The sequence below is a fragment of the Python bivittatus genome, unplaced genomic scaffold (genome assembly GCF_059951505.1).
Source record: "Python bivittatus isolate LINGU-HERP-01145 unplaced genomic scaffold, Pbiv_v1 ctg000220_np1212, whole genome shotgun sequence".
NCBI lineage: Eukaryota > Metazoa > Chordata > Lepidosauria > Squamata > Pythonidae > Python > Python bivittatus.
In genome coordinates this window covers 22,414,461-22,442,451 of record NW_028277048.1, presented here as the reverse complement: position 1 = coordinate 22,442,451, position 27,991 = coordinate 22,414,461, and the positions used below count along the sequence as shown (strand labels likewise).

The window sequence follows — 27,991 nt, the reverse complement described above, 5'->3', positions numbered from 1 at the left end:
AGAAAGCTATTAAAAGGGCCAGAGCTGACACCACCACCCTGCTTTCCCTGTCTCTGGATGTGTTTTTGAATTTCTTGGGATTCCTAAGTATACTTAGAAAAGAGGTCTGAAATTCTCTAAAGGTCACTTTCACCTAAGACCGCCTTCTACAAACCAGAGGTCACAGCCATATCTAGTGGATTGGGAGGACGTCTTTTGGGGAACGGTTGGTTTAAGAAAAAGGAATTGTAAGGAAACAAGTGGAAATAATCCAAGTGCACATAATAAACTCTAGTACGCTGTAGTAAGTACAGAAGTATGGCATCCACCAGCTAAAAATGTGGAAATCAGCAAACTGATCAGTCTTGGTAGTTCGTTTATTCACACAGTTACTATGGATGAATGTCATACTCACTTTATATATACCCAGCATGGCTACTTCGCCACATGTACCAACTTGGGATATTTGCATATCCTCCCTTCTCTTTTTAGGTGTATACATGCCAGCATACCTTCAAGTCTTCCGTTATGGTGGGGATTAGAGGCAACCATAGATCCAGTCCAATAGGTTATGAAAACACTCTGAGCTTTTTCCTAAAATAATTTGGGACCAATTTCATATATAAACTAATTCCCTACAGGAGGCCACAGAATGGTATTTTCCGTCCAGATTTATTATAAATATTGTTTTAAAAATTCCATCAAATCCTCAACTCACAAGGGGATACTGCAACCAGGGGAAAGGATCCAGTCACAGCGATAACCTTCCAGAAGACCATGTAGCCCATCCCTGTCTCCAGACCACACAGACCGGACAGGGCTGATACTGCACCTTAGCTGCTTCCTGCCATTTTGGATCTAGGCCAAGGAGGCTCCGGGCTAGTGTGGCCCTGGTGAAGTCTGAGTGGAGACAGACATCGATCATTCTGGTGCTTGGTTGCAATTCCCCCAGTCCTCTTCTGGGTGGATCCAGGAGCCGGGTTTCAATTTTGGTGATGCTCTCCAGGTCCACATGGGACACCTGATCTTTCCTCCCTGTCCTGATGCTCAACGTAGACAGGTGGGGTCGCAAGAGATGACTGCCGCCAACAGGCAGGAGCAGCTGCTCCTCACTTAGAAGCAAGTGAATGTATTGAGGAAGGCTGTGGCCCCACATGTGGGTTCCAGCAAGAGCAGTGCATATGCTTGGCTTGGATGCCACCAAGGCCAAAAGAAGGCAGAGCTGCCGCAGGAACAAGGACTGAATACTTCTCATACATTTGTGTGGGGGGCACCTCGAAAGAGGCGGGGGTTATTTACTGGTCACCCAGTTGCTGCAGCAGAGTCCGACGCCGACGTTCCAGCTCCCCTTCGCTCAGCTCCTCGCTCTCTGAGGTGTCCCAACCACTCTGACAGGAGAAAGAGGGCAGGTGAGAACCCCTCGTCCAGCCTTCCATCCAAGCCTTCTTTCCTCTTTCCTACCCTTCTCCATCCTCCATGTCCTAAAGCAGGGTGGGCAATTCCCTTTGTATGGCCCCTAGAGCCCTGTCCGATCAAGACTGCAGAAAACAGAGGGCAGTCCTCTGCCATTTTGAGGTGGAAGCACATGAAAACTGTCAATGGAGGTCCTAAAACAGACACGTCATTGTTAAAAAATGAACCAGAACCTCTCCCAAATTCCACACTAATCGGCCCATCTGTTCTGGGGTCTCCAATTCCCAACCCCAAAGTGTTTGGAGAAGCTGTTCCTGGGCTGGGGGTTCTGCTTCCCCCCAAGTCTCACCCGCTCCCTCCGAGTGCCCCGGGGAGGGGAGTGGCCTCTTCCCTCAGGCCGCAGAGGCGCCTTCTCTCGCTCCCACTCTTCCGGCCGGCCTGGCTCCTTCTTGTGCTCAGCTTCGCTTTCAGGGCTGTTCTGTAAAAGAAACGGTTTGCGGGGTGGGGGAACTGGGAGGAGGGGGTGACTGACCCATTTAGGGACACAAGCCTGGCATAGCCAAGAAAGACAAATGAGCCCAACTGGGCTGGTCAGCCCTGAGGACTGTAAACCAGCAGTGGAACCGCTGAGATAAAATGGCTGCAAAGCCCCGTGCTCTGCCAAATGCAGTTGGCAATATCAGTTTAAATGATACCTCAGAACATAGGTTGGCACTGGCACCTTCAGCCCTGGCTGTTCCCTTGAACCCCCAAGCGTGGACTTGCTCCTGCTACTCTGTGGGTTGAGACCTGTGCAAAGGCAGCTGCCAGGAGAAATCCCCCGTTTTCCCAAGGAGCCTGGTTTTATGCAGCCTGTCCCCTCCGCCTGGAGCTCTCCTTGCCTTTCTTCTGCTGCCACCACCCACTCACCGACTTGTGCCGTTTCTTCTTGCTCTTCTTCTTCTGCCTCTTGGCACGCCTGGTGCTGTGCTCTGCAGGAAGACAGGAAAATGTGTGCGGACAGGGAGCTGGACTATCCCAGCCTTCTTTGAGGACGAGCTCAGCCCACCACCAGCCATGACTCCACGGGAGCAGGCCAAGGATCTCACAGACTTCCTGGGAAGGTAGCTGACTCTCCATTGAGGGAGGTTGTTGTGCAGATGCTATCTATCAGTGGATTTTTCCAACCAAATGAGGGGCGAAGAGCTCGCATGGGGTGGGGGCTTCCTCATTTTTACAGCCTCAAGAGCCTCTCAGGAACACCCTGCTGAAACTTGTCTTGGTGAAAAGAACGTCAGCCCATCGTTTCTTACCAGTTTTTAAAAGGTTAAAATAGGTATGTGAGGACACCAGCAGCGTTGTCTGGGGGTGGGGTGTCAAATGGGAGAGCTTGATGAAAATAACGTGCTGCAGGCCCCGCCCCTTTCGAACACCATCCTGACATTGTACAGAAGTCCCCGAAACGGCGGAGCCTGCAGTCTGACCACACAACGCTGCTGTCCCCATTTGGACTAAAGCAGCAGGAGCCACAGAAGGCTTCTCTATGCCTGATGTGCCCATTCGTGTCTTAACCTCTTGTAAGACTGCTGTGTAAAATGTGAAAAAGAATCCCCAAATTCACCTCCCTGAACTTTCTCTACATCCACAGCATCTGCTGTGGCCCTTGGAGGCTGAAAAATGTATTTTTTAAAAACAGAAAGGGCAACCGCTGGCAGCAATCTTGTTGCCTGTCCTAGACAAGCTGATGCCTATGGGCTTGTTTTCCAGTTGTAGATTTCCCATTTTTTCCAGATACAGTAATACCTCGATTCACAAACGCTTCTGTTCACAAACAATTTGGTTCGCGAACAGCAGTGTTCGCAAAACTTTGCTTCTGTTCACGAACTCCGCATTGGGTGACGAACACGACCCGCGGCCATCTTCCCTGCTCTGACACGTGGTCGTGGCTTCCTCTAGGCGAGATCGCGGTCGCAGACAGACACTGGCTGTGAAGCTTTTTGGTGTCGCCTCAAGCAAGGTTAGTGTCCTCTCTCTTCATACTGTACTGTACTGTACTTTGTTTCATATTTTTGTGGTTTTAAAAAAAATACATATGGTTCAGAACAGATTAACCGTATTTACACTGAACCTTATGGGGAAATTTGATTTGGTTCACGACCAGAATCATGGGACGAATTAAGTTCGTGAACTGAGGTACCACTGTACTTCAAAACACAGCCTGCCCGCCTGGTTCCCCACAAGGACTCACTTCCTGTGGAGTGGCTGGCTGGCTTCACACCCCTCCCACGTCTTACCTGAGTCAGGTGAAGATGAGGCCCCTGAACCTGCTGATTCTGAATGGTTTCGTTTCTTGCGCTTGGCTGCTCGGTGGGGATGGTCTGAGCCCGACTCTGAGCCCTGTAGGAGAAAAAGGGGGACTCACCAGACCGCCACTGCCAGAGGAAGAATGGACAGAGCCACCGGAAGAAGAAATAAGCATAAGTCAAGATCAAGGATATCCAGGAGGGAAGGGAGTGGGAAAGGGTCAGGCCAAGCTGCTGCCGTTTTGTGCTAGAAGACTGCACAAACCCAGGTCCCGGACCAACGGATCATTATTCATCCTTTACAACAACTGCCAGCTTGCACAGAAGATCACCACACCAGGCAACCTTCTCATCAGGACAGCTTTTCCCAAGCTAATTCCCTCCAACTTTTGTTAGCCCCCAGCTGAGATGCCTTAATTAAAAGCTGCGGAGATGTTTAGCAAACCCTGATCAAACCTACCTACTCTTGCCAAGCAAGAGATGAACCCGCCTGTGGTCTAAGGTGGCACCTCTGGATTCCTGCCCCTCATTCTACTGCGCCCCCAGGCCCTTGAGTCTTTCTGTCACAGAGAGGCCAACTGGCTTAACAGTTTTAAACAGGCTGGAAGAGAAAGTCTTGGGGGTAGGAATAAACAGAGTTTCCAAATGAACTTCTCAAACATGAAATGCCTTGTTTGAAGTGTAAAATGCCCCCTTCTGGGTATGAAATGTGTTGTTTTGAACGTTTTAGAAGTGTTCCAAGCTCACAATAGAATGGGCCTCATTCAGGGCAGAGCTGTTTCTGGTTCAAGATGCTTACTTTCCAAATGCTCAAAACAGCCTGACTTGCATTTGAGACAAGGTGCTTCAAATTCCAAGTGGCTCAGTTCAAAGCCCAGGAGGATCCAGCTGCCCTTGGCCAGCATGTCTCACCCACACACCCCACTGGCCTTGGTCTCCCTTCCCGTTCTTGCTTCTGCCCTCCCCAAACCTCACCGAGCCAGAGTGCTTGCGATGATGCTTCTTTGGCTTCTTGGCATGCTTCTTGGCCTTGGTGTGGAAATGCTGGCACTCGCTCTGGGGGAAGAGGAGGACGGGTTACTTGGGCCCTCTGGATCACAGCTCTCCCAGCTGCCGCCTTCTCCATCCTCCTTCAGCTCAACTCCACCTGGTTTCAAGCAGAAGATCCCTCGCTGGGATTCAACTGCTCTGCCAGGCCCAGCCACGAATCAGGTCCTGCTCACCTCCAGCAATTGCAGGAATTCACGAAAGAGGCGGATCCGTTCTGACTCAAGTGTGATCTGCTCAAAGGCAATATTGTTGACAAACCGCTCTCTGACCTGACCAAGGATACAGAGGCACAAATCACACCCTTTCCCGGAATATGCAAGGCTTTGGGTGTATCATGGGACGTTCATTCTTACGGATGGTAGGAGGCCCCACCAAGTGTATTCAGATGAAAACTTTTCAAGGGATATCTAATCAGGGGTAGACCTTGGAAGCAACTCATTCCCAAAACATGTGCTGCTAGAAATAGCTAAAGGTTCCTTGTGAGCCCATGGGAAAACAGCTTTGCCTGAGTCACTGTTTTTGCCACTTTCCAATTGCCCACTCAACCATGGGAGGAGACCTCCAGTTTCTCTTGAGATGGTTTAGACAGAAACGTCCACTGTTTTGAGACAGAACTGCAGATCGACCTGCTCCAAAAATGAGGCTGCCAAGTGCATCCTTGTAGGAGTCTTGCCTTCCTAGGCTTGCCTTCCTCCACTAAGGAGGCACTCAGAAGCACAGGGGGTGGGTTTCTCCAAGGGTGGGAATTCTCATGTCTAAATACTGAAAGATACATTCAACAGCTGGACTAATTGTTCTATTACTATCCAGATGTAATCGGCCAACCTCCTTCTTTAGCAACCATTTGACACTCACCTAGAAAACCTGCCCTGCAAGGAGCAGCAGATCTCACCTCATCCCAGGCAGTATTGGGTTCCAGTGGAGGAGCTGCCTGGCGCAACATGCTCTTGAAGGCTGCCTCCTTGCGCCGCATCTTCCGGGTTTCCTCCTTTTCCCGTTCACGCTCCCGTGCCTCAGCCTTTTCCAGCAGCTGGGGGTAGGGAGGGCAGTGGGAGAGAACCATCACCACAAAGCATTCTTGCTGCTACAGGGTCTCCCCACTGGTCTTGGTCCAGCTGCCTCTGATGACAGAGCATCCATTTATACCGTCGTGACTCATATCCATTGATAGCCCTGCCCCTCCCTGGATTTGCCGGATCAGCTTTTGCAAAAGCAGCCATCACCTTATCTGTAGCTCCATTACTTGTGAAGAAGACCTTTCTTCCAACTGTACTGACCCCATTGCCCACTGGCTTCATTGGCTGGCTGACTCCTCAGCCCCAGCATTATTGACAGAGAGAAAAGAGACCCTCCCAACAAACATTTATTTAAACATGGCGGGGGATAGTCCCCAGGGTGTAAAAGCATAGGATCCCACTATGCCCCACTCACACTGTTGAAAGTCAGCTTTATGTTGCCAGCATCCAGTGTGGCAGCACGCTTGTCAAAACTGATTACATGGGCAAAGTCTTCAAAGGTTGTATTTACTTCCACACTGAAGCTCCGGTCCTACCAAGGAGAGAAGTAGGGAAAAGGAGAGAGGCAGGAAAAGGCCATGGTTAAAATTTTCCTCCGACAGAGTTCCAGTGTTTCCCTCCAAAACATATAAAAGGAACTAAGCAATACTAAAGTAGAATCCACTATGGAGTTCAATCTTTTTAGTGGTGCTCTGAAAAGGTATTTTCTCCTTACACCACCACCACCCCTTTTTTGGCTTGATCTTCACTTGAAGAAATGCTTGAGGGAAAAATTTGCTTACTATTTGGTGACATACTAGTTGCAGTGAAAAGGTATTTACAATATTTGTTTTTGAATATTTTCCTCTGCCCAAACTGGTGCCCTTCAGATGTTTTGGAATATAACTCCCATTGGCCCTGATTACTGGCCAATGTCTGGAGCTGATGGTCCTTGTGACCCAAAACATACGGAGGGAACCATGTTGAAACACTTGGACCAATGTAGCTAATGCTGTGATCTTACTTATGCACCAGGATGTTCCCGGCATATCAACTCAGGAGAGCCAACCTGAGCTCATCGACTGCCTCAAACAATGAACTGCATACTGTAAGCCCGAGAGGACATTATATGCTCATAAATCTTCCCTCGGAAGATGTTATAGTCACATCAGTTTCATTCCCAAGAATAGTTTTTTCTTTTTTTTTAAATCAGAGAAAAGACAAATGAACATGAGGCAGACAATATGTGTTTCCTTTGAAACAGGTAGGGGGAAATTCCAGCCTATGGGCTTAAGGTTGCATGCAAGGCCAGCCTATGGGGCCTCAGAAAGAGCTCTCCCCTCTCCCCCAAAGCCCCTTTCTCTCCCCACTACTGCTGGGACTTCTGAGTTCTCTCTAGAAAGAGAAAGATGAGCACCAGATCCAGTTCTACGCAGGGCAAGGGGAGGAGCAACTGCTCCCTGCTGATGTCAGTGGGAGGGGCTTCTCCTTAGATTCTACTGCTGCACAGCACCTGGCCCTCTGGATCAGGTAGGGGCTGGAACTGGAGCCTAGATCAGCTTCAGTTCTCCATGCTTGCTTTAAAATGAAACAAGTACAAACAACAATACGCGACAGACCCCTGCACTGTGCAGAGAAGGGCATTTCAAAGGGAGTGACTGATGGTTCTCCCAAAAATGATGTTGGCAATGCCTAAGAAGGGCCCCAGCTAACTGGAATCACAGAGCGAGGCATAATCCCCTCAAAGGAAATAGCTCTGCATCCAGAGGTATTTGTGGGTCACGTGCTGTTGTTAACCTTCCAGCTGCACCTTGAGAATATCCTTGATGATCTTCTTTTCGTCGTGGAATCGGGCCTTCAGATCTTCAACGTAGAATTTAAAGAGATCCAGCGGGGTAGAGCCTGTGAACAGAAGAGCAGAGAGAAGTAGCCCGTGCGTTATTAGTGCCGGGCACAAAGAAGGTCTGCCTACCTAGTTTTGAAACAGCTTCCAGAGCTTCTCAGATTTTGGGCCCGAGGAAATATAAGGCAGTCATTTCATTGAAACTAAGCATGGCCAATGCTTGGCTAGGAATTACCACGTGGTGTCCATCAGCTTAAGTTGCAGGATAGAAAGCAGGATGTAAAATAGAATAAATGAGCAATACCTGACCAACAGTGCTCTCTGAAAAAAAACCTGTCCACACCTCCTGTTCTTCTACTACTTATCCCCCTTGGAAGTTCAACAGCCAGAAAGCCCACACCACAGTGTGTCCCCTGGTGCTCTTGCACTTGGCTCAGAATGGGTGACCAGAATAGGTGACAGTGAAGCCCAATGGACTGGCTTTGTGATCCATAACATCCTTGGGGGGAGCTCAGGAATTCCTCATGATCGATTATGGTATGCACAATGATGGAAGAAAAATGAAATCCCTACAGTGGAGGGGTGGATTGTGAAAATGTTAGAATTTGCAGAAATGGCAAAACCGACCTGTTTGGTCAGAGAAAAAACAACAAAAACTTTTCTGAAAGACTGGAAACCTTATACAGACTTTTTGCTGAAAGAAGAAAGAAATGAAAGGGGCTGAATGATTTACATAATACCTAAGAGGGGAGAAGGGTTATAAATTTGTAACTATCTGTTGAAAAGAAGGTTAGAAGTCATTATATTTCTTAACTTTAGTTCTTTTCTCTTTTCATTTTTTGCACTTCTTTTTTCCTTTCCTTTCCTTTCCTTTCCTTTCCTTTCCTTTCGATTTGTCTTTTATTGTATGGAAAAACCCTTAATAAACATAAATTTAAAAAAGGAATTCCTCATGATGTACGTAGTTATAATTCAGGGACACATTTGAGGTCTTGGTTCAAGGGCTTTAATCCCTGGATTGCATGATGAGTCACCATGATGACTCAACTGCAGTCCTCTCAGCATCTCCAATGGAAAGACCTCAGATCTGACCTTTCCCCAGAGTTGGTCAGAGGTTTGGATCTCCAATATGTAAAGCCTATTCAGTCAGCGAGCTCTAGGAAGATTAAAAATTTAACCAATCCAAACTCCCAGCACCTTCATTTCGGGTTGAGGGCAGCACTGCTGCCTTGGGCATAAGATGCTAAGGGCCACATCCTGAGAGTGGACAGGGCTGAAGCCTGGTGTGGGGGACAGAGGCACCCTTTTCTCTCACTTTCTCCCACTACCTCTTTCCCTTCTTCCCTCTCTCCTCCTTTTCCCTGCCTGCAAGCTCTGCCATGATGGACGGAAATTGCTTGGGCTGGAAGCCTGACCATGTTTTGTGCAATCTTCTACATTCCTGCCCTAGGGCACCAGTTGGCGTTTTGTACAACTTGATTTCATTTGCAAACCCAAGTGCTTTTCAACCCCAACCCACAGTGTTGAATAAATACGGCTGTTTTTCTAAATACTTGCTAATTTCTGACACTTTGTTTTCTGAGTGGTCAGGACGTAGTCACATGACATTAGTGTAAGCCAATTGGGGTCAGAGACCCCAGATGATAGGAGCAATACTTTCTAGATCCTTCCAGTTACAGGTAGTGCTCGACTTATGACCATTCATTTAATGACCATTCAAAGTTATGATGGTGCTGAAAAAGTGACTTATGACCAGTCCTCACACTTACGAATGTCACAGTGTCCCTGCAGTCACATGATCAAAATTCAGGCGCTTGGCAACCGGCATGTATCTACGACTGTTGCAGCATCCTGGAGTCACGTGATCACCATTTGCAACCTTCCCAGGAGGCTTCCAACAAGCAAAGTCAATGGGGGAAGCTGGATTCACTTAATGACCATGTAATTTGCTTACAACAACAGTGGTTCACTTAATGGCAGTGGCAAAAAAGGTTGTAATCAGGTACAACTCACTTAATAACCATACTGGAACAGAAGTTCCAGTCCCAATTGTGGTGGTAAGTTGAGGGCTACCTGTAATGGGGGATTTGTGATTGGCAACAGTGAGAATTTCTATCTCACAGTAATTAGTGAGAATTTCCATGATATGCTCCCAAGAATCCAAATCTGCTCCAAAAGATAGGGGACCTCTACTAGACTAAGATCCACCTGCAAAGTAGGCCATTATCAGATCTTCAAAATGGTTGTGCATCTTCCTGCTTTTTTTCCCCCCTTGCAGTCACTTTCAAGTCATCCCAAACATGGACAATTTGATTCGTCCCCATTATTTGGAGAAGAGGGATAGCCCATTTCTGGAGGGAGGGGGAGATTCCTGCCCAAGGCTGCTTACCAGGCTGGCCCAACATGTTGGCAAAGCGTCTGTCGGTGCTGAGGGAGGGATACAGCTCCATCCAAGTGGACATGGAGTGCAGTCGCCCGCTTTCGTGAAGCTCGTCCAAGAAGGCCTGAGCAAGAAGCAGCCTGGTTATTCTACGATAGAGTGAGAGAGATCAGGGAGTCAGCCCCTCCCCCAGTCACAGGCCCTGCCAGGGAGGCCACGTGCCCCAAAGCAGGCCCTGAAGCCCACCTCCCTCTGCACCCTGACGCAGAGCTCTCTTCAAGGCTTCTTTCCCCCTACCCTCCAGTGCCCGTCTAGAAACCCAAACATTCCACATACAACAGAGCACTGTGTATACGGTATGGAGAGAGGAAGAAAAAAGGAGAACGAACAGGGCATTTGGGGGAAATGCACAACTTGACCTGAGAACTACAACTTTAAAAAAAGCTAGTCTCAGAATTTTGCCCCTAACTCCTGGAAATCTTACACTCCAATGCTCCAGCCTTTTTATCACACTTCCCTGGAGGCTTGTAGACAATTATTGTGCAATTTGCCTATATAGTACGCCATTTTCCTGAGTGTCTAGATAATGCTGTGAGCACAGAACCCATATTTTCACACTGCTACATCTGCCATGTTCTCCTCTAGTTTTAAATAATCAAAATGACAGTAAGAGAGGAACTGCAGTACAACAAGGACGATGTGATTCTTTTCTCTACCACAGCAACACTCAGCCAGTGTGGCTAACAATAAGTTGTTGTTCAGGAGTATCTAGAGGGCCACACTTGTCTACCTTTGTTTTACCACTTGTGGTGCTCTACTGGGCATTTGATGTTCTTCCAAAAGCCAGCAATCCTCATACTGGACCCTGGTTGGGCTATTTCCTTTCTCCTCCCTTCAATAAAAGCAACATATTTTTTTCCAATTTCTCCTGGTGTTTCTCTCTTATTTGAAGAAAACAGTTTGGAAAAAAATAGATCAGAAGAGACTCTTCAAATATTGGGGAAAAGGAATAGGGGGATTCTGCAGCAACATCTCAGGTGTTTGAAATTAATTAGGAACATGCAAGGAAGTTTGCAAGGGATTATAAAATGGGTATCAGGATTTATGGATCTGTCGTGACTGTTTACCAGAAGCAAGAAAGCCATCTACGGTCTTTGCCTCTAAATGAAAAAGTAAACGTACACAAAACACAGTTCGCAATATAGGGAGACAGGGTCTGCAATGATCACAAAGGATCAGCACAGGGGAAGGGAAAACCCTGCCCCTTGGTTGTGCTGCAGCACTGTGGAGAGGTCCATGCACAAAAATCTGAGATCTTCTGAAGGGTTGAAAGTCAATGGGAATTCCTTTTAACTACGACAGAAAAGCAGGAGCTGGCAATGATATGAGCCTCTCTCTGCAAGCATCTTCTCTCACTAACAGCTAGACTTTTATGCAAAAACTAAAGACAGCTAGCATTGTCAGGAAGTTGAATTCTAGTATATTCTGTCCTTTTCTGAAATCACAGTCAAATAATTATCTAGCTACATACAGGCCAGAACAAACCAGTTGCTAGTAATGTTCCAGTTGTGTGAAAAACGGACTTTTTCTTCCCTGGATTGTGGATATCCAGTGAAATTCTGACCTGTTTATCTTCAGGTGATGGACAATAGAAACACTAAATGATGACTTTAAGATTATACCTAGAATAATCTGGATTACTTTGCTCAGAACAGCCTTCCTCAAATGTGGAACTGCACCCTTCAAATGTGTTGGGTGACAGGTCCCAGAATTCCCAGCTAGCATGGCTGTTGGGAAGTCTGGAACTTTATTCTTAAAATCTCTAGAGAAAGCCAAGATGAAAAAGGCTGGATCAGACCATTGACCATTTAGTCCTCTATGGTTTATGACAACAACAAAGGGTTTTCCTATTACATTACCGAACTCTTCTAACTAGATTTTCCCAATCTGGGTGCCCATCTGATGCACAGACTTCAAATCCTGGAATTTCCCAGCTAATAGGGTTATTGCTGAGAATTCTGAGAGTTGCCCACACCTTTGGAGACCACCAGCTTGAAGAAGATTGCTTCTAATTCTTTCAGTGCTGATGATGGAAATCATCTGCTTATAAGGCATGGAACCCTTGCTATTGCTCTGTGGTTGAAACCACACTCTTCATTCCAAAGAATGGCCCTGGACCTCCCCAGTGAAAGTGTCCTTGGCTCATGGTTGTGATTGCAGATACCTGGAAGGCTTCCCTGTTCTTGCGCTGCTGACGTCTCTCCCGTAATCGACCCCGTTCACGTTCCTCTTCCTCCTCCCTTTCCAACGTCCGGATGTGTTCCTCAAAGCAGATTAAGGCATCCTCCTTGTCCATGTCTGAAAGAGGGAAAGTTGGGAGCAGGCCAGGCTGAGCTAAGTGGTAAAGCCATAGTGACAAGGGAGAAAAAGTACAAGTTGATTCTGGTGAGGTGACAGAGGCTCAGGCACAAAGCAGAAGGGAGCACAGGAGAGTCCCCTGTGAATGTAGACTCTAAGCAGGGTCAGCTGTCCTACCTAGGAAGATGGAAAGCTGTAACCCAACCTGTCAGCCAGGCATCAGCCAGGCCCAGCATTCAGAGTTTTAGGACTGCTTGTTACACTTCTAGCATTAAGTTTTTGTGAACTCCAGAAGGCAGCAATTAGATACAATGCTCCCCAAAATAACCTACATTGTGGCTTAGTGTGAAGATCTGGTTCACACAGCATGTGAAGCCAAGAGTTAGAACGATGGAAGGAAGGAGGAACTGGGGCAATGGGATGGTGGAAGATGCCTCACTTTGCAAGTCTTCGTCTTCAGCAAAGCTGGGGTTGTCCATTAGGTACTGCTGGGCCTCGGACCAGGTGGTCTGGAAGCTGACACGGCTCATGCTATCCAGGATGCTCTTCAGAGCCTGAATGTTCCTCTTGCGGAGCTGCTTGGCGTGCTCCTGGGTGGGGTGGAAGGGGCAGCATTAGTGCTAGGACTGTGGGTGTCTGCTGGGGAGGGGGGGAAAATGATGAAACTAAGGTCAGGATGTCACGGTGCAAACCTCACTCCTTTTGTAGGTGTGCCATGATGTCACACACATACATGCAAGGGGTGGGGCTTGTGTCACAAGAACTGTTTTGTAATTCTGATGCAACTAAGGATTGGATTCTGTGGATGTTGCTGGCTAGTACCTATCCCAGGAATCTTGGATTCCTGTCCTCAATTTCTGGGAGCAAGTACCAGGATTAGAGTATCAGGAAGGCCATGGGGGAAGCTGGGAGGCAGGGTGCCTGGACTTTTTTTGCTGCTACCAAGAACCCCCATCTTTGCCTCAATCTTGACTTACCTTCTCCTTCTTGGCCAGAAAAAAAAGAACATCGTCATAGATCTCCTTGCGATCCCGTTCAGGCACCACGGCCCACACTTCCAGCTCACCAAACATCTGCTCAGCTTTCCTACGGGGGAAAGAGAAAAGGAAATTGGTGACACCCCTCAAGGGAGGAAACGTAAAGATCAAGGACATCCGAGTCTATGAAGCAGGCATGGTGAGGTGCTGAGGGACATTCATACTTGGAAGGACCAAGCAACGGTCTCTCTACTTTGACCTGGTGAGGACAGAAAAAACAGAGGGATACTTGAAACAGAAATCTCCTGTTTCAAGCTGGAATAGGGGAAACTGGGCTGCTTAGCATAGTCAAGGCAACATCTCTTTCCTGATCTTCAACCGCAACCCTTTCAGCATTTACATCTCCCATTCTAGCCCACAGTAACTCCAGGAATGAATTCCATCTTCAGCAGTGGAAAATGCATCTTCCTGTTCCCCAGCTTGGTCATTCATCCCAGAGTCCCTGTCAGGTTGAGACATACAACCTTGCAACATTATTCATCCATTGCAGTTGCTGCTACTCAAGGAACTGGGCCAACCACGCCTGGCTTATTTCCTTCCCAGGACCCTTCAAGACCCAGCCAGGAACACACCTATTCTCTTAGCAATCTTTAAAGAAATGGCCTTGAGAGAACCATCTAGACTCCCAACCTTCCACCACCAGGCTGTTGCTCAGCCAAGCATTCTGATTCTCATATACCTATAGCGGGTGGTGGAATTCATTTTGCTGTGCTCTTCCAAGAAGCGCTGAAGTTCTTCTTTTGCCTCCTTTGCCCGGAGCCGGGCCTCTTCCTTTTCTTCCTTGTCCCGTTGGGCCTTGTAGGCATTGAATGCCTGCTTCTTCTCACTCAGCTTGGGCAAGGCACTGGGACACACAGAACCCTTGCATCAAGAGCTTGCACATATGGGCAACCGGTCAAGAAAAACAAGAGACCTAAGTTCTAGCTCCCTGAGTGAGTAAATGAGGTGGAAGGGCAGGGAACTCAAGTTGAGCTGCTTCGGAAGGGCAAGGGTGTTCGTCATACAGGTCTGTGACTTGGACCCATATCTGATAGGGTGGGAAAGGGAGGAGACCAGAGGGATCCAGCCAGGATCATACCTGAAACGGGGGTCACTGCTAATAAGCTTCATGGCCTGTTCCCAGGATGCACTTGCTGGAACACCCTAAAGCCAGAGAATGGGGTATTTCAATCAAGTTGCACCATTTCCTTCTCCTGGACTGCACCAGCTGGACCTGCACTGCCCTTCCTGGCAGGCTCTTTCTCTCAGGCCCATTTCTACAAATGCAAGAGTCAGGCTGTAACAAGTTTGGTGTTTGATTTTCTTTTGCTTGGAACTTCAGGCAAAGCATTTTCCTCTCCTCTCTGCTGTCTGGCGGGGAAAAAAATTAGCCTGCCAGAGAGACAGATTCACTTACATGTTCTTCTCCTATAGCAAGGAGTATGGGTTCTTTTCACTCTCCGTGGAAAGCACTCAGACCACAAAGCTTCCCACCAGGCTAAGCGACAGGGTATAAAGAAGTGTTATCTCTAACAAACTGGTTCTGATTCCCAGGAAGACTCCTTAACCTCTGTCCTCCTTGCCCTTCTCCAACTATTACCTTGTCTTTGAGGAGCTCCTTAAAAGCTTGTTTAGCTTCTTCTTTGTTGCTCCAGGCACTGCCACTGCCACGATCTTCCTCATCTCTCCGGAGGGGATCACAACTGCCCCAGGAAAAGCAAAGTATTTGGACAAAGCATGAAGTAAAGTATCAATGCGGCTTAACAATTTGCCTGGTTGCTGCAGGGCCTAGGAATTCCAGGTGGGTAGTGCAGCCTTCTGTACAGATAAGACAGCAGACAGATGGAGGGGACTTCTATCTCTCTTCTTTTTCCACCAATCTATGTGTCTTCCAATCCACAGCTTGAAAGCCTAGGCAGACCTTAATCCAGCATTCCTCAACTTGATGCCTTCCTGATGGGTTGGAGTAGAGATCCCATCATCTGCTAGACTAGTGTTTCTCAACCTTGGCAACTCTAAGATGTGTGGACTTCAACTCCCAGAATTCCCCATGCTGGCTGGGGGAAGTCCACACATCTTAGAATTGCCAAGGTTGAGAAACACTGCGCTAGACAGCTGGTGATGGCCTGGTTATAGATCAACAACTATCAAAGGCATCAATGTCCCTTCCCTCTCCCTGTCCCCCCGGCTTGAATCACCTGCTTGTGACCTCCTCCTCAACAGCAGCCAGGACTCCCTCGGTCCCCGGGGTCTCCTGTCCTTCAATGCCCCCAGTGCCTTCCGTGTCTGAGGTGGCCGCAGAAGATGGGCTGGGACTGGCAGGGCCTGACAATGGTGGCTCTGGTTGCTGGGGCGGCTGTTGCCTCCTAGGAAGGAAGGAGATAGCAGCTATGAATATTTTACAGCAGAACAATACAAGCCCAGTACAGTTTAGTGAGCTTCCCACACAATGGATTCCAGCCAGCTGCATTCCATCAAGAAACAAAAACAAGGGAAGAGACACAGGGCCAATCTCAACCAGTCCGAACCCCACCCAGCCCCTTTTTGGGTTCTGCGTTTCCATGTGATGCATGGAAGCATTCTTCAGTTTCTTGCCACCATCAAGTAGGATTAGAAATACATTTTATTTGCAAGCAAAGTAGCAAAGCTCAGGTTTTCTGAAGGCTGAATTCTGCGCCAGGTGCCAGATTCGGCAGGATCTTCCAGAGAGATGAGTCAACATTTAGTGGAGGCTTGGGAGAAAAAAGAGGCTCCCCTGCCCTGCCACTGCTCGCTCCCTGCCCACATCCCACGGGACAATCCCTACTGGGCAGGCCTGCCTATTCTCCCGCCCAGGCAGCCCCCAAGCCCTTCTTGATGCAACCGGCTTCTGCGCACTTACTCTGCTTCCTCCTCTTCCTCCTTGATCAGTGCTAAGGAAACAAACACAGGAATGGTTATCAGGAGGAAGCCTGGGGGAAGCAGGACCCCACAGCAGACTTGACCCCACGTCAGCTCCTGGAGACCCTCACCCTCAATATCATCCAACTCTCGCGGCCTGGTCCAGCGTGACTCCTTGCTCTGAGTGTTGTAGTAATAAGACTTCCCAGTTTCTGAGCGATACTCACGCCAAGGACAGCGTGAAAGCAAGAGCTGCAGAAGTAAAAAGGACAGTCTTAGCAGGTATACTGTGTGTGTGTGTGTGTGTGTGTGTGTGTGTGTGTGTGTGTGTGTGATGGAACGTGAGGGTGACCTTGGAAGAGAAGAGATGCCGCCTAGGGAACAATCAGATAAAAGGGAAAGGAGCCCACAACAGAGTAACAGCCAGAGAAAGAATCTTAGGAAGGACCCGCCTAACTACTCAGGTGGTAAATAGGGAGGGCAGGAGATTTGTACTTTCAGACTTAAAAGTTTCTGTTAATGCAGCCTTATGGTAAAGTAGAATTAGCTCATCTAGTCATATTTCCTCTCTGGTTTATCTGTGAGGGCTGACATTAATCTTGAAAGCGTCTTAATCCAATTAATTGCTGAATGCAGGAACGTTGGAACTACAACTTCCCTGACAGACGGTTGCCCAGCTTCCAGTTAGCTACCCATGGTGAAGTAGAACCCATTGTGATCCAGGGAGACTGTTTCACTCAGAAGGAACTCTTGCTGGTAGAACATTTCCCCTAAACATTTGTTGAGATCAGCCCCCTCGCAAATTTTACCTGCTGATTCCGGCCCTATCTTCTGGAAAAGCAGGGAACAGACCCGTTCTATCTTTAAACATTTGTACCCCACACCCCTAAGTTTTCTGCATGCTGTGCACTCTTCCTCAGAATGCCTGCTTTCCAGATCTTTATCAGCCTGATCACCTCCTCTGTTCACATTCCAGAAATTCATGGAAGGGTTATGACTCCAACCCTACTTCTTAGGAGAAAAACCCAGATGGATTGCTGTCTGGGATTGCTGACCTTCACTTATCGAGGTCCAATACATGTCAACAAGAGGAAAGAAATCAATGTCCTTATCTAAGTGATAACCACAGGTAGGAGCAGCTCTCACCTCTGCCTTAGACTTGAGTTCATCTGGCTTTTCCCAACTTGATTGTTTGGTTTCAGCATTATAATAATAAATCCGCCCATCAGGGGCTTTATGCTCACTCCATGCTGGCTTCTGTAAAGAAAGAGTGAAACCAAACCAAACCAAAGATCCAGTTGGGCAAATATCCCACAATTCCCCCATCCCAAACAGACACCAATTCAGAGAAGAGGAACCACTATTCTGTGAATCACAGTATCCACTTTAAAACAAAAGCATAAAAACAAAAAGGCAGCTTTACAGCTTTTATGAACTTGTATGGGCAACATCTAAAGAAAATCTCCTTTGGGGTGATATTTGGGGAAAGTTATTAAGTAACTTTTCCCACTGCCAAAGTATGGGGATGAGGAAGTTAGCATCTGGCTCTTCCTATAAGAGACAGAAAAATGAAAATGCAACAGCAACCCCAGTGAACATTCAGTCAATCTAGATCTTCCTTTTCTGTGGGCACTCAAACCAGAGGACAGAATCCTCCTCCAATTTTTCCCTACAACAATAACCCCGTGATACAGGCTGGGTTGAGACATAATGAATGGTCCCAAGTCATCCAGTGAACTTTTATGCTTCAAAATGGAACTGAACCTACCCCAACACCTGTCCACTACTCCATACTTGCTCTTGAGCTTATTCTGCAGAAGATACACCACATTGCAGGCGAAGGGGGCTGAATTCTGAGATTATTTCTTTTAGCCCAGAAAATAAGCAAACTCACTGGACTTTCCACCCCTTTCTGCTACCTATGCTATTTGCAAAATGCTCCTCCTAGCTTCCCCTTTACTCTGCCCACTGAAGTCCTTTGCCATCACCCAGAGCTCACAAACGCCTTCACTCTCTTCCCCTTGGCCCTGTAAGGCTCTTCATTTATTTTCTTGGAGAGGTAGGATGGCTGTCTTTATCCCTGAAAATCAAATACTAGAGAAGTAGCATGGGGAAACCAGGCAAAGAATTAAGACTACACTGTTTTTTGAGACAAAACATCGACATAGTTAGGAGACTCGAGGTGTTCATCTGTGCTGGTCATGATCGCCAGCAGGAGCCAAGTGGAGCTTTTTAGCTCCTTGGTGTGCCTTCCGGACCCACAGAATGCCAACATGGAACCCTGTTTTGCTTCCTGGAACAGAAAGAGATGACCACCAGAAAGGACTTTCCACTCTCCTGATGCCTTTGTGCCACTGAGTTTTTTTACCTTTCGGCCTGCATCCAACCCTGGGGAGCCACCAAGAATCACATTCTGTTGCATAGCACCTGTCAAGGGGTTGGGGATCTGAAATTTAAAGCAGCATTTCAAAAAATGCCAGAGCAAGAAGAGGGGGGAAAAGACATTTGCTTCAGTGCTTAATTTTATACTACTACAAGCCAGCCTCCCCAATCTGATAACCCCTCTAGGTATGCTGTCCCAATTGGCATCTCCTTAATCCTCAACCAGCACAAGCCAAGGGCCATGTGTACTGGGACAGCGGGAGTGAAGAAAAGATGGGAAAGTAGGAAAGGATAGATTAAAACCACAAAGAGTATCAACACATAGAGACAATTCAGGGTGTCTCTAACAAAATCAGAATTTAGGACTTTCTTCTTTCCAATCATTGTAGGTGAATGGTTCAACCTGCCTCTGCTTTCAGTTTTAAGTGGATTGTTCAAGGGTTAGAGTTACAGAACTAAGGCCAACATGCGCTTGGGGCTTACAGCATTGTGTGAACCCAAACAATTTCAGTCATGGTTAAACAAACCATGCGTTGACACCTCCCAAGGGAAAAGAGTAGCAGTTACCTCATACTTTGAAGAGCAAAGTAGTACTTTGAGATGATGCATTTAATTCCTTACCCCCATCCCTCAAAAACCAATCCTCACATCTAGGAAAGGATTTGTCCAGATACTCACCACAGGTGCTGCTTGGGTCACTGTGGCTGCAAAAGAAGAGCAGAGCTTAGAAAAGTGGGATGATGGTGGTCAGAGATCACCTCACAGAAGACACACCACTGTCCAGTACAGAAGCAACAAGTGCTGGAGAGACAGCAGGTAGGGCAAACATAAGATCTTCAGATGAACCTGGTGGGTCAGGCCAATAGCCTGCAGTATTTAGTCCAACTGGTTGGTCCAACAGAGGCCAAGCTGATGCCTCCAGGAAGCCCATGTGCAAGACTGAATGCAACAGTCTGCTCCCCCATTTGCTTTCACTGGGTCCTTGAAGTATGAGAGACCACGATGATGGCTGGCTTGGAATGGAAAAGGCTGACATATCCAGGAACTCACAATATCACTGACACAACATGCAAACCAGAGTGAGAAAAGCAGTTGACATAGAGATCCAGCTCACATAGTGTTGCCAATTCCTTCTTCTCTTCCCCCTTCATTGGGGCAGATCTTTAAAAGTTGTACGAGGGGGAGAAATTCAGTTGATGCAGCTTGGGAAAGGCTGTAACTACTGGCATTCAGTCAAGTACGCAAAGATAAAAAGCCCAGAATTTCTGTCACTGGGGAAGACATGGCATGACTCTTTAGACCAGGTTTAACAAGCACCTCTTGATCTAGGTTACACCGAAGCTATATTTAAAGACATCCATGAAGATACTCACTGTTAGATGGGTCAGTCACAGGAGCTGCCTGTCAAAGAAAAAATCAAATCAGATCAAGCAGCTTCAACTTATTTTTTCTTTTTCTTATCTTTCCTTTAATTCTTTACACTTTTATTGTATTCAGAAATTCTAATAAAAAATAAATAGTAAATGAAAGGGGCTTCAGCTCCACTCCCTCCATCACCAGAGGGGAATTCTTCTACCTCCTTCCCTTCAAATGTGCCCTATTAATGGAGAAAAGGCCTTGGCAAAGTGATCTGCAATTGGATCAAAATGCAGCCATTGGTCCAACTGCTGATGGGAGGAGAGAGGAAGTTTGGCAGGGTGATACCTATGTTGAGGTGGCTACATTGCTTACCAAAGGGTTCCAGACCCAATTCAAGGCATTGGCTTTAATTGTTAAAACCCTCCAGGGCTTGGGCCCCATGTACTTCCAGGGTCATCTTTCCCAACCAGAACAGATCACCCAGGGCATTCTTCCTTCTCCAGGTCCCTACACCATGTAAAATTAAAGGGTGGTCTCCTGCTAAAGGATTCCCTGCTTCCCTAGGTAAGGGGAGCTCCCACCTTGCTTGCATTTAACATAACTGAAAACCTTTCTACTCCAAGGACCTTGGGGACAGTCAGTGGACCTGGGCTGTATCTATCTTTTTTCTTGGGTGTATTGATTTTATGATGCATTACCATGTTCTATTTTATTGTATAAATCACCTTGAATTGTGAGAAATAAAAGCAACAATCGGCCATATGCTTCTCTACCATATTACACCTTTATTAACTCAATACCCAATACCTGACACGTCGCCTGCCTTTTAGAATAGTATCCCCCCAGAGATCAATACGGCTTTCCGATGTTCAGAAAGTTACTGAAAATCTGGATATTCTCCTAGATCATAGGCTAGGGTGGGTGTTGAACCCACTTTTTGGGGGGAGGGGGTCTGTATGTACTGTTCCATTCTGAACACGTATGATTTATGCTCTCTTTAAATTTTTTCTTCCTTTTAAAGTTGCAAGTGACTCAGAATCATGGGGAGTCAGGCAATCTGTAAATTGTATTAAATAGCAAGTCATACGGAGTCTTTTTATCTTAGCTGATGAGAGTGATTCATTCTCCTGTAATGTCACTAAGTTTTGTTTAATAGCGAGCAAGATTCAGCAGGGCCTTATTAGCAAAAGTAGGATTTGATTAAACTTGCTGTAAGTTTCATAATAACGATAACTGCTAACCATCCTGGGTATCTGCTTCTAGCTATAATTTACAATGGTCTTTTCCCTGAAGCCTTAGTGCTAATAGCTTCAATGTTCAAAGTGGTTTATATGAACTAAGAAAGTTTCACCTGCGCTGGCCATGTTCAGTATTTCTCTGTGTAACTTTATTATGGCCACTGATCAGCATTTTGTGCAATTATTATAAAATGTTACAAAGTGCAAATTAAAAGGCATAGATATAAGCCTAAAATCAACAGAAGTAAATGAAACAATTCAGTAGAATGCTATAAATGCAGAAAATAAAATATTAAGGAACCTAAATACTAAAAGTAATGAACTAATTATTTTTTTACAACAACAACAATAATGATAATAATATATTTATAAGGCTGCCAAGTTGAGAGTTCAAGGTAGCTTACAATTAAAAACTCAATAAAAACAAACAAACAGAGAAAATAAACGTTTGGGGAAGTGCAACCTCCACCTCCAATTTCAACAATCCCTCGTGAGTCGGGGGAGTGCAAAACACCTTGGCCCGTGGCCTGTTTGAAAAGCCAGGTTTTCAAGGCTTTTTTAAAGCAGAGCAGGGATGAGGTCAAACCAACCTCTGGAAGGATGATATACTGGAATGAATGAATGAACAAATGAATGAATAACACAAAGAGCAGTAAAGGAACAAAGAAAAGGTTAAATCATTCCCTCTCCAAGCCCTTTGGGGGATTTTGTTGCCTGAGTTTGTAAAACCAGAGATGGGGTATCTGTGGCTCCCAGCATCCTTCATCACTGCTTCTGTGGTCCAGGGCTGCTGGATATTGTGGTTCTGCAACAACTGGACAACTGCGTGTTTCCCTCCTTCCTAGTGGTACCTGTTTCTTACCATGTTCAAGTGGTGTCAAAGCCCAATCAGCTTTGCCTACTTACCTGTGCTGAACCGCTTAGTCCACACCTTGATGACTTCAGCAGCCACCAACTAGGTGTGGTCAACCAATTGGTCAAAAAGCATCACACATCAGTTTCCAAATGGAAGATGCAGTCCCATTGCCAGGGCCACTGCAGTACATATGTAAGCTCTTGTGCCATGCCCTATTCTGGTCCCCTGAATCACTGCCCTTTCTGACACTCACTCCTCCAGAAACAGGAACAGGCCCAGCTGGCACCCCGGGCATGATCATCCCAGGCAGCATCGGTGGCACCATTGTGGGCATCTGGAGACAAAACAGAAGATACAGCCATTACACATATTGCAAAGAGGAGGAGCAAAAGGCAAAGAAAAACTGAACTGGCATTACCTGACCCAGGGGTGGTGGTCCAGGCATAGGTGGAATCAGAGGGGGAGGTGGCATCATGCCAGGGGGCATGGGTGGCATAGGGGGTGGCCGTGGTCCCATTGGGGGCAATCCCATGGGTGGAAATGGTGGTGGGATCCCAGGAGGAGGCATCTAGGAACAAGGAAAGAAGAACACATACCTGTGCCCAAAGCAGAATATACTCTGGACCAATCAGAGACAGACGAGCTCTCAACCCAGCAGCATCGCTCTTCCATAAGGAAGGGATGCTGGCATGCCCAACATTACACTCTCAGAATCCTACCTTGGTCATGTGCAACTGGCAGACTGCCTTTTAGATCATGGTCTCCAGGTTACACTTTACATTTATGCTAATCTGTAGATTACGGCCGCTGAAATTCATCTCATCTGGATGACCGGGTTGGGGTCAGCTGCACCTTAGTAACTAATGCCCTAATAAATACACACATTTTCTTCACTTCCCTCCCATCTGATGAATTTAGACTGTAAACTATTCACAGAATAGCACAGAAACATCCAATCTCTTATACCAGAAATAAGGAGCTAACAGCCCTCTAGTCCTTGCGTAGCTATAACTCTGAGCAGACTATGTCAGCGTGGCTAATGGTGAGTGATTATTGCAGCTGCGAGTCTGCAACGTCAAGAGAGTCCTAGACTTCTACCCTTTTGTAAAACACAGTCCATACTGAAATGCTACAATAAGTATGATAGTAATTTTATAGTGCACATGCCAATATACTGACATCAATTTCACTCATCCAAAATGCATCCCAACACACTTGGATCAATCATTTACAGCAGAGGTCTCAAACTCTGCAGTATTGTGATCCCCTAAAACGATCAATGAATCTTCCAAATAAAAATGATTTCATTGGGGTTACAGTCGGGCAAAAAATAAATATATCTACTTTTAATAATTAGCTTTATTTTATGTATCAAAACTACTATACCATTAAGTAATTTCATTGGGAATAAATAACAAAACCACCAACTGTAATGCCATATTGTCATGGGAAGGATGAGCTTTTGCATAATAACTGGGATCTGGATTTTATTTTTGAGGTAGTCCTCTAATTTCATGTTCCACATTTTTTTTCAGCTTGGTACTTCCATTTTATAGCAGCACCTCTAGAAAATCCCGACTCAGCTGCTGCCTTGTCCAAACACAGCAGAAGCAACTTCTGATCCAGCTTCAGGTGCATCAGCCATGAGTTCTGCCCTCCTAAAACTGGAGCCCCATCAAAACATGCTCCCGGCTTCCTCACAGCTCCCCAGGGGTTGCCACCAGAGTTTGAGCACCCTAACATACAATATACCAAAGATACCTCTCATATGTCTACATAAAATATTTAGGATAGTTAAATTCAAGTTGTACTACAGTGAACTTACAAAGGGAGGAGGCAGAATTGGCGGTGGTGGTGGGGCAGAAGGAAAGGGAGCTGGCTGCCCAGGAGGACCACTGCCTGAATCTGGAGTTGACTGCAAGCAGAAATACATAGTAAACGTATGAGTGGAAGCAGAAGGGAAGAATGGTTAACGAGTTTAGAAGGGAAGAATGGTTAATGAGTTTAGAGTTAAGAAGGGCAAAGGCAACTGAGATGCAAAAAATGAGATGTTGGGTTTGAGTACACCAAATCTCCACTTAGCCATGAAATTGACTGGTGCTTTGAAGAAATCACTCTTGCTAGGAATGATGAGAGTTGTAGTTCAGCATGTCTGGAGGGAATCAGGTTGGAGAAACCAAAGCTAAAGTTCACTTATAAAATAATACCACAAAACGTAACTCTTTAGCAGAACTATGTATATTGAACTATTCCAAATCCTTGAGTTTAACATCATTTTTCCAAGGCGGCATCCAGGAATTCTACTGGGAGGAAATTCAAGAGTCCATTTCCACCAGTACAAAGAATCCATGCAGGAAAAGTATAAGCAGGTTCCATTCACAGCCTCATAACAAACAGAAGATTTTGCGGAAAAAGCAAATTCAGAAGCAAACAGCAAGTTCAGATTTCTGGTGTGGATGGATGGTAGCGTTTGGTATGGATTATACACCCACTTGTGTTCCTCTAGTATTTATTCCCCAAATACAGAAACGAACATCAACCCCATGAAATCAAGGGGAAAAAATGAACAGAAAAAAAAAAATCTGGAAATTGCTGTTCTCTAGTGCAAGGTATGAATACAAATAGATAAATAAATGCTGGATCAGACCAAAAGTTCACTTGGCCTAGCATCCTGTAACCTTCAGTGACTTGACAGATGTCTCCAGAAACAGACTGGCCTAGCATCCTGTAACCTTCAGTGACTTGACAGATGTCTCCAGAAACAGACATATCTTTCCCTTGGCTTGTGCTCAGTATCTGGCAATCATGCTTCCTTTTTACTGAAGAATCTCTTAGCTATTATGAGTATATCTTTTTCTCCCTGAATTTGTCTGATTCAGTAGAGGAGAACTAGAAACCCTCCAGCAGTCAATTCCTAACAGCCACACACTGTGTTAACAATATGTGAGGGTGACAGAAATTATAGCTCAACATTGTCAAGTACCATCAGTTCCCTGTCCTCTCTCTTAAGCACAATCAAAAAAACATGAGCACCCCTACATCTCATAGGAGTAAATTGTATGTAGTCTAGGTTAAAGAAGAATGACTTCATTCTACCATGTTTCTAAACCTAGTGCCCAGAGTCACTTCAAGTTCTCATATCTCATTTGATAAGATATCAAGTATGTCCTTCAGATATGTCAACTGCAATTCCATAATCCTCAACAAGTACCCTTGGTGGGTAGTCTTAGGGACATTACAGTCCAACTTCTGGAGGGCCACAGATTTTCCACCTCCAGGTCAGGAGACTTCAGAAGAAAAGAGGTGCCTAGGCCTACTCTCTTCTTGGGCATCTTATTCATAAATATGGTTTCTCCAATTATAAATATATTTTACCTTGGAAAGTATTCTAGCCCACTAGTGACCTTTTTCTATATGTTGTGTGAACGCTGGTTATGTTTTAGAAGCAAACTTGGATTAAAAAGTATATATAAAGAAAAAAACAGCAAATCCCAGGAAATCTTCAAAAACTGACACTGTCTTGCCATTTTTAATGTAACAGAAATGGGATAAAATTAAATAGATAAGGAGCAATTACTTTAATTATTCTAATTAAATAATTTTAAAATAGATTTAAATTAAGCAAAATAATATTGCCTGGCACTGCAGATTTTTTTGGAGTACCGCCTCCTGTATACTTCTCAGAGACCAAGCCTAGCTCTTGGCCTTCAAAATAAGTTACAATACACACCCCTGATTTAAACAAAACAGCTTGTAGTAGATAGATAGTTGTAAGGTATTGCTATATATTGGGACGAACAGCCCTGGTTGCATATTTGGATACAGTACTTAGTCTCCCTTGTGTAAGTCAAGGTCCTATATTGGGAAAAAGCTGGTCTTTGTTGCTTGAAATCAAAACATAGAAACCTGCCTTATAGAGACTCAGATCCTTGGCCCTTCTAGGCAGTTTATCAAGAGTTTTTTCTGCTTTATCTGGAGATGCTAGGGAAGAGAACCGGGAACCTTCTATAGGCCAACTAGATGCTCCTCCGCTAAACAATGGCCTTTTTTCTCACAAACAACCTTCAGAACTCATCCAAGGCTAGACTAGGATTCAGAGAGGTTTTAAAACATCTTGCACGGTGCATTTAACAGTACACCAGGGATTTATTTCCATGCACCTTCAACTCCCTCTTACCTTAGTGAGCGATACTCCCCGCCCCCAAAGCTGTTCTCAAAATCCAGTCCACTGCTTCACATGGCATTTTAGATTACACTCTGGGGAACAGGCTTCTTTCATGTATGCATCTCTGTTTAGGCTACACATACATACAGTCCACACAGATAAATCCATGACGCACTCTCTCTGTATCTACGAATTCAGTTATGAGGGGACATCCACATACAGTAAGTACACTCTTCCATATGACCCCACTTTGATCTGCATATTTAAATGCATGCACGTGTACCAAAAGCACATCCAGGCCTCTGAGCCAGTGTCTCTGCCCACCTTGCATGCAGTCCTGATTGTGTGACTATTGTTATCTGGGTGCATTTCCATGCATCTAAATTACTGCTGTGCTGCCCCTCCTGCCGGGGCTGAGGTGTTTGCGGCTGGTCGAAGATACAGAGGAGAAAACTGACAAGGTACAGCCCATTCAGAGACTCCTGCTGGCCTTGAGAAAAAGGCTGCCTCCGCTCACCCTAGCTTATCCTCACGATCAAGGGACACCGTCCACGCGGGTCCTGCTCCTGGGATAAGAGAGGGCTGGATCTACATTTCGGGCATGTGGATGTGCCCCTGTTCCCACAGCTGCACATGGATGCTGGGGCACGCATCGGTCTCGAGCTGGAGGCTTCTGCAATTTCTCCGCACAGCGCGCTGGCCCAAGCCGGGAGCTCGCTCGCAGCCGCCCCGCTGCCCATCTTCTTCCCGGTGCCGGCGCTCCCACCCGGGGGCCCAGGAACCCCGTCCGCGCGCCCCGCCGCAGCCCCGGCGCGCGCGGGGCTCCGCCGAGGGAGCGGGACGGGGGCGGAGGGGGCGGCACGAGTGCTGCTCCGCCAGGGCAGCGAATCGCGAGGCGAGCGGCCCGCGGGCGACAGTGCACGCCCCCCCATCCCCCCTCGCCAGCCTCGGCTGTGCAGACACGCGCCCCTCCGCCCCCGACCGATCTCCGCCCCGGATCTTCGGGGGAGGGGGAAGAACAAAGCGGCGGACATTACCATGGCTGAGCCTCGGATCAGCTGGGCGCGCGGGCGAGCGGCTCAGCCCACCCGGCAGTAAGGGCGCTCGCGATTGGAGGAGGCGGCGGGAGGGCGAGGGCGGGAGGCCGGGGCGGCCAGCCGGGAGCCGCCGTCCCTGCCAGCCCCGGGTCTCGCGGGGGTGCGCGGGGGGGAGGGCATGCCGGCCGCCCGGCGGCTTAGCCAGCCCGGGCCTCCGCTCTCCTTGGCGGCGCAGCGCTTCGGCTACGTCAGGAGGCACCCTCACCCTTAAAAAAGGCCGGGAAAGGATGCCTCTGGGCATGTGCAGAGGAGCCGCCTCTCCTCTAGCTCCTCCCTCCCGGATCGCTAGAAGAGCGGAGAACCGCGGCCCCTTGACTCGGACAGAGCGATTCTTCAAGTACCGTTTTCGCTAAAGTAGGCACAGCTGGAAAAAGCCGAGATCCTCCTTGGGGAAGGACAGTACGCCATTATCCTTGAACGTACTTCGCCGCCACCCTTGGTGCTACAGCGCCGGAGCGGTGTCCTACGACCGCCTGCAAGGAGAGTCCTGTGCCGGAGGGAGGAGGGTGCCGCCTGGCACGCCGGGGCCCGGCTCCTCCAGCACGTCCCACTTCGCCAGCTCCGAAGCCTAGAGTAAGTCGCGCCCTTTCAGGCTGAGCAGAGGAGAGAAAACACGCGAGGCTGTGCCCGTAAATAAACCCATAGCGGCTACACGCCCACCTTTAAAAAAAAAAAATACATAGCTAATAACGTCATGA

The 27,991-nt window shown here is 47.0% G+C and overlaps 1 protein-coding gene and 1 long non-coding RNA gene across 9 annotated transcripts; one reads left to right on the top strand and one right to left on the bottom strand.

The window, feature by feature from the left end:
• Positions 1–344: 344 nt before the first annotated feature.
• Positions 345–27,774, bottom strand: PRPF40B (pre-mRNA processing factor 40B). Of its 8 annotated transcripts, none has more exons than XM_015889082.3 (27): positions 27,635–27,774; positions 23,857–23,946; positions 22,450–22,599; positions 22,285–22,365; positions 19,952–19,979; positions 19,257–19,282; positions 18,565–18,642; positions 17,343–17,453; positions 16,328–16,448; positions 16,198–16,228; positions 15,515–15,682; positions 14,917–15,019; positions 14,416–14,480; positions 14,017–14,181; positions 13,278–13,386; positions 12,740–12,890; positions 12,167–12,300; positions 9,952–10,066; positions 7,530–7,621; positions 6,156–6,272; positions 5,617–5,754; positions 4,898–4,993; positions 4,650–4,730; positions 3,666–3,768; positions 2,302–2,363; positions 1,742–1,870; positions 345–1,367 (listed from the first exon to the last, which is right to left on the bottom strand). In XM_015889082.3, the coding sequence occupies exons 3-27, from the start codon at positions 22,597–22,599 to the stop codon at positions 1,275–1,277; spliced, it is 2,547 nt and encodes an 848-aa protein (XP_015744568.1). In that variant the 5' UTR covers positions 23,857–23,946; positions 27,635–27,774; the 3' UTR covers positions 345–1,274. The 8 variants fall into 8 exon arrangements, 7 of the variants coding, with proteins under 7 accessions (XP_015744568.1, XP_087994239.1, XP_025026279.1 ...); XM_088138113.1 differs by having other exon boundaries at positions 27,234–27,649; XM_025170511.2 differs by lacking the exon at positions 27,635–27,774 and adding an exon at positions 26,714–26,860.
• Positions 27,169–27,991, top strand: LOC148216298 (uncharacterized). The gene is made up of 2 exons (XR_015795695.1): positions 27,169–27,290; positions 27,649–27,991. It is a non-coding gene; the product is annotated as an uncharacterized LOC148216298 (long non-coding RNA).